This window comes from Camelus bactrianus, chromosome 25, assembly GCF_048773025.1.
Source record: "Camelus bactrianus isolate YW-2024 breed Bactrian camel chromosome 25, ASM4877302v1, whole genome shotgun sequence".
Lineage (NCBI taxonomy): Eukaryota > Metazoa > Chordata > Mammalia > Artiodactyla > Camelidae > Camelus > Camelus bactrianus.
This window is the reverse complement of record NC_133563.1, coordinates 38604190-38614151: the sequence shown is the minus strand read 5'-3', so window position 1 is coordinate 38614151 and position 9962 is coordinate 38604190. Positions and strand designations below refer to the sequence as shown.

The following is a 9962-nucleotide window of genomic DNA, read 5'->3' as shown; positions in this document are numbered from 1 at the left end:
CGGCCGTCGGCCGAGGGTCCGGAGGCGGGGCCGCAGGTCTCGGGCGCTGAGTCCGGCAGGCCGCGACTCGGCCGCGGCAGGGTGCTGGCTGAGGCCATGGGCGACCGCGGCGGCTCGGGCGGCCCCCGGCGACGGAGGCCGGGGTCGCGGCCCTCGAGCCAGGGCGGCAGCGGGCCCGCGGCGGCGGAAGAGGTGAGGGACGTGGGCGCCTGGGGGGACTCGCCGGCCCCGGACAAGGACAAGGACGGAGACGTCGACGTGGGCAGTGGCCCCTGGGATCTGAGGTAGCGATGCGCCTGACCCCTAACCTTTGACCCTTGACCCAGGGTCCCCGCAACCTTCCCTGGTCCCCGGGGCGTGTCCGCAGCCGCGCGGTCTCCGATTCCGAGAGCCTGGCTCTCAGACTTCGTATAGACAGGTGTTCCCTTTTGGACCCCCGCGGGGAAACTGAGGCTTTAGGGGTGGATGGTCTCCTGCCAAGGGTCACCCAGATGGAGGTATCGAGAGGAGCTGTCCGCAGCCCAGCTTCCAGATGCCCCTCCCTCTGCCCATCCTTAGGTGGGTGACGCTCATTCCCAGGGTGAGCCTGCCGCCCTAGGTGGGCTGGTTGCAGCCATGCAGAGTCCTCTTCCTGGAAGGAGATGGGTGGGATCTGGCAGTCTGTGATGAAGGAGGTCCCTCCTGAGGGCTCTGAGGGGTGCCTTGAGGGTAGAGAAGGTTCCCAGAGGAGGGTGGGCCAGCCGGGGAGTGGGACTGCCTGAGGACAGGGGCAGGGGGCAGCGCAGGAGGCTTTCTCATCCCTCCGACTCTCCCGAAAATGGTCTTCATGGGGGCCCCTCATCTGTCCCCCAGTGACTGGCTGGCCTGGGGTCCTGCTTATATTACCAGCCCAAGTGCTTGCTGTAGGGACAGAGCTGAGTCCTGTATGAGGACTCTCACCCCTGGTTGGGGTACAGGAGATGGGTTTGAAATGGGCACACCCACAGGTGGGCGCCTTGCTTGGCTGAAAGACTGACAGGAGGGGGCGGGGGGAGCCAGCTGTGGCTGACGGGGAGGACCTGGCCCACCTGGCCCTTGGCTCAGTCCCGCAAGCTGGCTCCAAGCCATCCCTTTGCCATCCTCCATGTCCAGACCCCTCCACTCGCCTTCACCCTGGCCAAGGGGCCCTCAGGGACTTTGGCTTTGGGAACAGCTCTCGGGCTAGAGGTTTTCAAGGAGGAAGTGGGCCACAGGTCAGTTGGCTGGTAAGAATTTGCTCTCTCAGTAAACAAGAACTGAGGTTTTCTTCACTGGGCACTGTGGGGAGGGGGTAGGCACTGTCCCTGCCCTTGGGGTGCTCACAGTTCACCTGGTAGATAAGATAATCTCAGCACTGAACAGTGTGAGCAAAGTTCAGGCACAGAGTTCGTGACGGTACCATGCGGGAGGGGGCTGGTTCTGCTGAGGGGGTGCTTGCTTCCTGTGGGCTTGAGGTGGTACTGAGGGAGGCTGCGAAGAACAGGAATGCCCTTTGCTGACCCTTGAGTTATCCTCCCCAGGAGGCAGGGGCGTGGCTGGCATGATCTCCCCCCTGGAGGGTGGTAATCGGGGTCCTTCTGTGTGAGTTGGGATGGGCAGTCACTTACTTTCTTGCCCTACACAGCCAGGGGTCCAGAGCCTGTCATGTACTCCTGCTAGTTGGGCTGAGGGAGTGGGATCCCTGTCTGCCACCTCTGAGGGATGGACCTTTGGGAGGAGAAACAGTAGATGACAGGGAGGGTCCACTGCAGTGTACCCCCCCGCCCCCCACGCTGATCTCTGGGGAATGCCGGTGATGTGTGTTTGTCCTTCAAACCCAGATGCCACACAGTTCAGGGGCTCCTGGGGCAGGGCCAGGCCTGGCTCTGACTGCCTTCCTGGGATTTGGCCTCTGATGCCCCTCCTCCGGGCCTCCTCCTCTCACCTGCCTTCCCTCCTCCCTGCTTGTTGCCATTGCTCCCTCTTCCTCCTTCCTCCCCTTCAAACTTCCTGCTCACCTGGGCCTGGGCAGGCGGGGGAGGCTCTGGGCGTGAGCTTGTTCCTTCCGGCCTGGGGCAGGTGTGGCTGTGGAGCAGGAAAGAGAGGGCACCTCTTTTGCTCTGCCTCGTGGCTCAACCCTTCCAGATGTACCACACACCTCGGTGCCCAGAATGCCTGCTGCGCCCTCCCGCCCTTGGTTCACAGGCACTCCAGGCTCTCTCAGGGTGTTTGTTTCTGGACTGTCCTCTGTTTCTCTCTCTCCAGCAGGGTCTGAGGGTGTGGGGAGCCCACCCAACCACCTTGCACTCCGGGGCTTGGTCTAGAGGCTGGCTGTAGGAAGTGCCCAGGAGGTGGCAGCTGGGAGGCCCCAGCTGGCACCCTGCCCCTCTTTGTTCTGCTTGGCTCTGGACCTGGACCATGTGGTCCCCAGGTGTGGTCCACATTTGGGGCTGTGACTCTGGGAAAGCTTTGAACCTCTGTGAGCCTCAGTTTCCCTGTGTGCCCGCTTCCCGGTGCTGATGCGAGGGCTGAGTGAAGTGACGTGTGATGAGTTACAGTGGCCCTGCTGGCTGGCTGGAACTGGGGAGCAGGTGTGGGACTGCTGGAGGGTACAAAGGTGTGGCCAGCCCCTGTAGTAGAGGAGAGGGTGACAAAGACAGCTCTGGGCATGGTGGCCAGGTCTCACCTTCCATGCCAGCCATGCCTGTCTGCCCTCTGGTCCACTGCAGCTGCTGGACCTCCGTGGGTATTGGTAGATGGTGGGCTTCCTTCCTGGGGTTGGGGCCTCTGACTTGTGGAGGCAGGGAGCTGCCTTGGTTGGGGATGGTCAGAGGGCCTATGGAGGGCCCTGGGGAGTAGGTGAGGGTGCCTTGAGGAAGGCCTTGGAAGCCTGACAGCGGGGATTTGGAAAAGCTTTTAATATTATTTATTGTTATAATGTTATTGATAGTCAGATTTCAAAAACACCACTCTTTCCCCACCTCTGTTTTCATCTTAGCGACTGCTGCAAATAAAGTCAGCGTGGTCTTCTTGGTGGCCCAAAGGGAGCAGGGGTCACACTGTTGTGAAACAGTCCTCTGGGCGTGTTAATGGGCAGATGGGTGGCTGGCAGGTTGTGGCATGAGGCGGCTTTGGGGGATGGTTCCAGTGAAAGTGAATGGGCTTGAACTTGGGGGACAGGGCCGGATGGGCCCATGCAGTGGACAGGCCCAGAAAGTGTTCCCCTGCCCGCTCGCAGAGAGGCAGGCGCAGAGACTCAGGAAGACGGCCTCGGGTGGAGATTGCAGCCTCACTGTGCGGCCCAGGACAGACCTGGAAGCGGGGCTCAAGGCAGCACAGGCCTGTGACTGGAAGTGGTGGGCGGGCCAGGTGCAGGCGGGCCTGGGAAGGCCAGGCTGTTGGCACTGTCCTGGTTGCAGAGTGAGGAGTCCTCCCCAGCCCCTCACCGCCTGGCTGGGGCCGACCGAGTGCTGACCGCAACCATAGCCGGGCATGCCACTGAGGCAGGGCCACCGGAGAGGGCATCTGCGCAGTGCCCCAGCTATCTGGAGGCGGATATGTGTCCACAGGAGGGAAGGGGAGGCCCTGGCCTCTCCTCTTACAAAACCAGAGGCCTTGCTCAATGCTGTGGAGGTCTCCTGGTGGCATGGCAGTTGGGGTGAGGCGGGGCTGCCCCCTGTGAACTGGCCGCCAGGTCTGGGCCTGGCCTTGCCTTGCTGTGGCCCCTCCTCCACCTCTGCCTTGAGGAGGCAGAGGTGTGAGGGTCAGCTTCTGTGTCCCCCAGCCCCAGCATGGAGTGGGAGCTCTCACGGTGGGCAGGCTTCTCCCTGCTTCTGCTGTAGACTCCCTGCCATCAGGTGCCTAGGCCCTGGGTGGGCTCCCGCTGGCCCCTCAGCCCAGGCAGGAACACAGTGCTAACTGCCGTGGTTGAACTGGGACAGGCTATCATTTTTCAGAAACAATCGGAGGCCACATGAGGGCTGGGCTCCTGCCCCCAGGAAGGTGCATGTCAGGCCAGGTGCTCAGCTGGCCCTTGGCATGGGTCCTTGTGCCAACTTGGACCAGCATGGGGAGGAGGTGGGTGAGCCATCTGAGAAGGCAGATTTGCCCTCCCTTCCATTCTGTCCAGCATTGCCAGGTAGGCCCCCAGATCCCTGGGGTGGACTCTTCCTGTTGGCCCATCACCACACCATAGCCAGCGTGTGTGGCAGCAGCTGGAGGCAACTGGGGAGCCAGGCTGGCTCCTGGCCTGGGGTACTCCAGGCCTGATGTGCTAGGTCCTGTCTGTGGCCTGTCCCTGCCAGCTGCCTGGAGCGGCAGGCCTCTGAGTGCTCCTGAGCACTTGGCTGGGGGTGGCCCCTCTCTGGCTATAAATGGGGAGAAGGATGTGTGGGCAGAAGAGAGGGTTGAGGTAGGGTCACCACTGCTGGGCCAGGATGTGTGAGAGGGAGGGGCTGAGGTTGGCTCCGCCCTGGGCCCTGAGGCCGACCCCTAAGGGGCTAGGGGAGGCCAGGCTCTCAGTGTGTGCAGGGCTTGGAGCCGTGGGCCTGCTTTTGCCCTTGCCTGCGGTCCTCACTGCCTGGGTCTGCGCTGGTACCTGCTCATAAAGGTCCCTCCCCACCCTACCCCGCTTTCCAGGTGCCACCGCCTGCAGGATTCTTTGTTCAGCTCCGACAGTGGCTTCAGCAACTACCGTGGCATCCTGAATTGGTGCGTGGTGATGCTGGTAAGTAGGGTGGTATCTTGGGCAGGTGTCCCTGCAGCCAAGTGGGGCACGGGCTCTGTCCCTGGGGGCAGGGGGGCCAGAGCGTGTGTGGCGGGGTGAGTGGGGCACTGGGCTGGTGGGGAGAGACTGCAGTGACGGGCCCTGCAGTGGTCGTATACTGGGGCTCCCGTAGGGTATGCACTCAAACCCTGTCTTTGTAGAATCCCGGGAGAGGTCTGCAGAGGCTGGTCTGGGAGCCTTTGTGCTGTGGGGCACAGGAGTCCCTCCAGGGGCTTGGCTGGGAGGGCGTAGGGGAGCAGGAAGGAGTGGATGGGCTCCTGGGGGAGTGCTCTGGGCTTGAGTTTCCTCTGCTGTTCCAAATAGCCATAGTGGGCGTGGAGCCCCCGGCAGGCCCCGACTGAGGGGAGCCAGGGGTGAGAACATGCTTCTGGGCTCAGCCCGGTAGCCCCAGGCTGCCCACAGCTCTGCAGGCCCCTGGCCCCTCTTCCTTAGCCTCAGAAAGCTGTTTTGAGGGGACCCTGTGTCTGCCTCACTCTGTGACCTGGCTGAGACCACTGCCTCTGGGGCCAGCAGCCCTGGCCCAGAAGCAGCTGGAGTCCAGGACTCAAAGAGGCAGCTTTCAGGGCGGGGCAGGGGGCAAGGGCCTGCCTGGGCCTGGCCCCCAGCACTCAGGGCTGATGTGGCCCGAGGCCTTTGACCCTCACACTGACGTGTCTGCATCTGTCTTGGGTGTGTCTCCCTTGGCAGTGCAGGTATGAGGGGCTCCCCATCTCCTCCCTGTCTGTGGCCCCTGGGCGGTTCCCCAGGGCGCTGTGCAGCCTGGTGGGTGAAGGACATCTGGGCAAGGGGAGAGCGGGCCAGGTGCTGGCCGGCCCCCAGGCAATGATGTATCCTTGGCCTCTCGGGGGGCCATTCCTGGCCTAGACTGTTTGTAAAGAGGCGGGCCCCCAGCAGCCTGGGCTGTTCTCCTGCAACCCCTTGGGCCCACCTGGTACAGCCCCAAAGCCTTTCCCCTGCTTCTGGTGCCTCTGCCACACCTTCCCTGCAGGAGCCGTGCGTCCAGAGCGCGGGGCTGCCTGTGTGTTCCCTGTGCTGCTGGGGCCTCCAGGTGGGTCCTGCCCATTAGCAGCTCCAGCTTTTGCCTGCTGTGGGCTCTCAGGACAGGCCACTACCAGGTGGGGTGACAGAGTGAAACCACGTGTCTTGGTAAGCTGGTGGGTCTGGCATTCAGCTGGGAGGGCATGGCAGGGTGCCCGTGCCTCTCTGAGCTTGTCATCTCCTCGTGAAACCTTCCAGGTAAGGGACCCCACCAGTGTTCCCGGGAAAAGCATCCCTTTTGCACAGAACCTTCTGTGACCTCTGCACAGGGCCTCTGCCTTGTGGGGTGGAAGAGGGGTTCCCTGTCACTGCAGAGGGAGGCCAAGCAGCCAGCCCCAGGCTAGAGCCAGGAGCTTGTTTTTATGGGGCTCCGTCCTTGGGAGCTTTGGGGCCAAGGCCTGGGTTTGGGGTGCTGCAAGAACACCTGAGGCGAGGCAGAGGTCTGGGGACAGGTGGTGCTGCAGGCACAGATCCCCTGGCCCCTCAGGACCCTGGCCATCTTCTTCCTGCCACCCCACACGGCGTGGACACCCTGGTACAGCACCCGCCACACAGCTGGGCACTGCAAGGACTGGCTGGAGGGTGGGGCTCTGGGCACGGGGGCAGCTTCACCTGGCCTGGCTGGGCTTGGGGCCACCACCAGCTCAGCAGAGCAGGGGAGCGCTGCTGGACAGCGGGTCCCTTTCTGTTGCCACTGCAGACACAGGTGTCCGGGAGGTGCCTGATGTTGGGCTAGCTCCCTCTTGTGGGCACGCTGGGGGCAGTGCTGAGGGACCTCTGGTCCCTGCACTGGTGCACAGGAGTCTGGGAGCTTGGCCGGAGGTCAGACCGGGCAGGGCCTGCAGGATGGAGGCTGCTGCCCTGACCCGCTGGATGGGGGCTCCTAGGCCAGGGCTGACAGGGCTGTTCCGTTCTCTCTCTTGCAGATCTTGAGCAATGCTCGGTTATTTCTAGAGAACCTCATCAAGTGAGTGTCTCCCCAGGGCCCTGGCCACACCGCACCCACTGCTAGTCAGGCCCCGTCCCTCACACGCTCAGCCCCTCATCCCCCTGATCCGCCCCCGCCCCCAGGTACGGCGTCCTGGTGGACCCCCTCCAGGTGGTGTCTCTGTTCCTGAAGGACCCCTACCGCTGGCCTGCTCTGTGCCTGGTTATTGGTGAGCTGGGTGCCCAGGAGGGCCTCAGGAGGGGTCAGGGCTGACCCAGGCCTGAATTTGCCCTGTGGTGCTTCTGTCCTCAGTGGCCAACATCTTTGCTGTGGCTGCGTTCCAGGTGGAGAAGCGCCTGGCTGTGGTAAGCAGTGTTCTCACGTCTTGCCCTGCAAGGAGGTCTGCTCCTCACCGGTCCAGGCTTGTGGTGGGGCACTAGCCCACCCCACTACGTTTCCGGGCTTCAGGCTGTGCGTGGCTTTCCTGGGAGGAGTTGCACCAGGCCCGGTGGCCCTTTCCCAGGGAGACCGTCTGTCCAGGGAGTGGGGGCCCTGGTTGAGCGCTCTGCCCACCCCCCCACCCCAGGGTGCCCTGACGGAGCAGGCAGGGCTGCTGCTGCACGTGGTCAACTTGGCCACCATTCTCTGCTTCCCGGCGGCTGTGGCCTTCCTGCTTGAGTCCATCACTCCAGGTGGGCCCCCATCTCTCCCTGTCCCAGCCTGTCTCTGGGGCCCGTAGGAGAGACCTAGGCTAGCCACAGGGGCTGCCCTGTGGCCGAGGCTCTCCTATGGGCAGTGTGGGAGGGCGTGGCCTGAGCTTGCCTCTCCTGCAGTGGGCTCCGTGCTGGCTCTGATAGTGTACACCATCCTCTTCCTCAAGCTGTTCTCCTACCGGGACGTCAACCTGTGGTGCCGAGAGCGCAGGGCTAGGGCCAAGGCCAAGGCCGGTGAGGGGCTGCCTAGGGCTGGGGTCCCCTGGGGCTGCCACCTGCCATGGGGCTGGAGCTGGGCGGCACCAGTCTCACGTGCCCCAACTCTGCTGCTTGCTCTTAGCTTCTGCCAGTAAAAAGGCCAACGGGGGAGCTGCCCAGGGCACTGTGAGCTACCCAGACAATCTGACCTACCGCGGTGAGGACCCCGCAGGGGCTAGACCTGGAGGGTGGGTGGGGGGACGCAGGGGCTAGGCCTCTGCCATGCTAGCCCTGCCCCTCCTGTTCCAGATCTGTACTACTTCCTCTTTGCTCCTACTTTGTGTTACGAACTCAACTTTCCCCGCTCCCCTCGCGTCCGAAAGCGCTTCCTGCTGCGGCGGCTCCTTGAGATGGTGAGGCTGGAGGCTGGGGGCCTTGCGGGGTCCGGGGGCTGCTGGGCACCAGGGGATTGAGACTGCTGTCCTCTGCTTTCTTCTCCAGCTGTTCCTTACCCAGCTCCAAGTGGGGTTGATCCAGCAGGTATGCAAACTGGGTGGGGCTGTGCTGCACCGGGGTTGGGGTGGGGGGGTCCCAGGGTGGCCAGCGAGGTTATTACACTCTGCCCTCCTTTGCAGTGGATGGTCCCCACCATCCAGAACTCCATGAAACCCTTTAAGGTGAGTGGCCAGGCTCTCGGGGAGGGGGGTTTGCGAGGCGGGGCCAAGGAGCCCGCTGAGCCCCATCTCCACAGGATATGGACTACTCGCGCATCGTTGAGCGCCTCCTGAAGCTGGCGGTGAGCAGCCTGGCGGTCGGGGAGCCTGTGGGGGCGGGTAGGGGTGTTCTGGAACTTGGCAAATGACCCCCCAGGTCCCCAACCACCTCATCTGGCTCATCTTCTTCTACTGGCTCTTCCACTCCTGCCTGAATGCTGTGGCTGAGCTCATGCGGTTTGGAGACCGGGAGTTCTACCGGGACTGGTGGTGGGTGGCCTTGGGTGTGGGGCTGGGGGCTGGGGGCTGGGTTGGAGGGTCCTGGTGCAGTCTGATCACCTGCTGCTGTCTCCACACCAGGAACTCTGAGTCTGTCACCTACTTCTGGGAGAACTGGAACATCCCTGTTCACAAGTGGTGCCTCAGGTGGGTGTGGGCACATGCAGCGGGCGGGCGGCCCGGCGGCCCGTGGCCTGGGCGCCCATCCCACCTCCTCCTCCTGCAGACATTTCTACAAGCCCATGCTCCGGCGGGGCAGTAGCAAGTGGCTGGCCAGGACGTGCGTGTTCCTGGCCTCAGCCTTCTTCCACGAGGTCAGTGCTCTGCGGGTGCATCCTGTCCTGCCCTTGGGTGGGTGTGGCTGAGGGCTCAGCTGATGCCCCTCTCGCCCCCACCCCAGTACCTGGTGAGCATCCCTCTGCGCATGTTCCGCCTCTGGGCCTTCACGGGCATGATGGCTCAGGTGAGCACCCGATGCAGCCTCCCAGCCAGCCCTCTTCCCCACACCTGGGAACCAACCCTGTGGTCACTGTGGCTGCTGATGGGCCCCTGTGTCCCCAGATCCCGCTAGCCTGGATAGTGAGCCGCTTCTTCTGGGGCAACTACGGCAATGCAGCTGTGTGGCTGACGCTCATCATCGGGCAGCCGGTGGCCGTGCTCATGTACGTTCACGACTACTACGTGCTCAACCACGAGGCCCCAGTGGCCGGGGCCTGAGCCTGAGCTGCGCCCCCAAGGGCATGTGTGCTGGGACAGGGGCCTGGCTGGGCACTGCTGCCCCCTGGGCACAGGCCAGCGCGGGTGGTGGGGGGAATGCCTGTGCTCTGGAAACTGCTGATCCTGCCCAAGGGTCCGAAGGTGTCAATAAAGTGCTATCCAGAGGGACTCCCCTCATTCAGCTGGGGGAAAGGGCTGCTGGGAGGCGGGGCTGTGCCACGTGGGGCCCCACAGGACTCTGGGGGCCGCTGTTCTCAGGTGCCAGGAGACAGGCCCTCTTCCCTCCAGCTGTACTGTGGGAGGGGGTTTCTGGGTCCCCTCAACCTCCCCAGGGCCCATGAGGTAGGAGCTGCCAGGAGAGGGCAGTGGCTTGGTGCTGTGGGTGGGGTGCAGGGAGCAGGCACTGCAAGCCAGGCAGACCCCTGCACCGGCACACACCCTGGCGCCAGGGTGGCACCCTTACTGCCTCAGGAAGCTCTGTGGTCAGACATCCTGCTGCTGCCTGTTACTCCCCTGTGTGGGGCAGGGCCTCAGACCCTCAGGCACCTGTGCTGGAGAGTTGGAAGACAGTGCCTGGGGACTCCCCAGAAGCA

The 9962-nt window shown here is 63.6% G+C and overlaps 1 protein-coding gene across 2 annotated transcripts; it reads left to right on the top strand.

The window, feature by feature from the left end:
* Window positions 1-9537, top strand: DGAT1 (diacylglycerol O-acyltransferase 1). 2 transcript variants are annotated; one of them, XM_074352869.1, is made up of 17 exons: window positions 3-284; window positions 4636-4723; window positions 6748-6788; window positions 6893-6978; window positions 7062-7114; window positions 7336-7441; window positions 7583-7696; window positions 7803-7877; window positions 7970-8073; window positions 8162-8200; window positions 8296-8337; window positions 8412-8456; window positions 8531-8643; window positions 8734-8799; window positions 8879-8966; window positions 9053-9115; window positions 9214-9537. In XM_074352869.1, exons 1-17 carry the CDS (start codon window positions 97-99, stop codon window positions 9367-9369), a joined length of 1467 nt encoding a protein of 488 aa, XP_074208970.1. In that variant the 5' UTR covers window positions 3-96; the 3' UTR covers window positions 9370-9537. The 2 variants fall into 2 exon arrangements, with proteins under 2 accessions (XP_074208971.1, XP_074208970.1); XM_074352870.1 differs by lacking the exon at window positions 7336-7441 and having other exon boundaries at window positions 1-284; window positions 7630-7696.
* The last annotated feature ends 425 nt before the right edge of the window (window positions 9538-9962 follow it).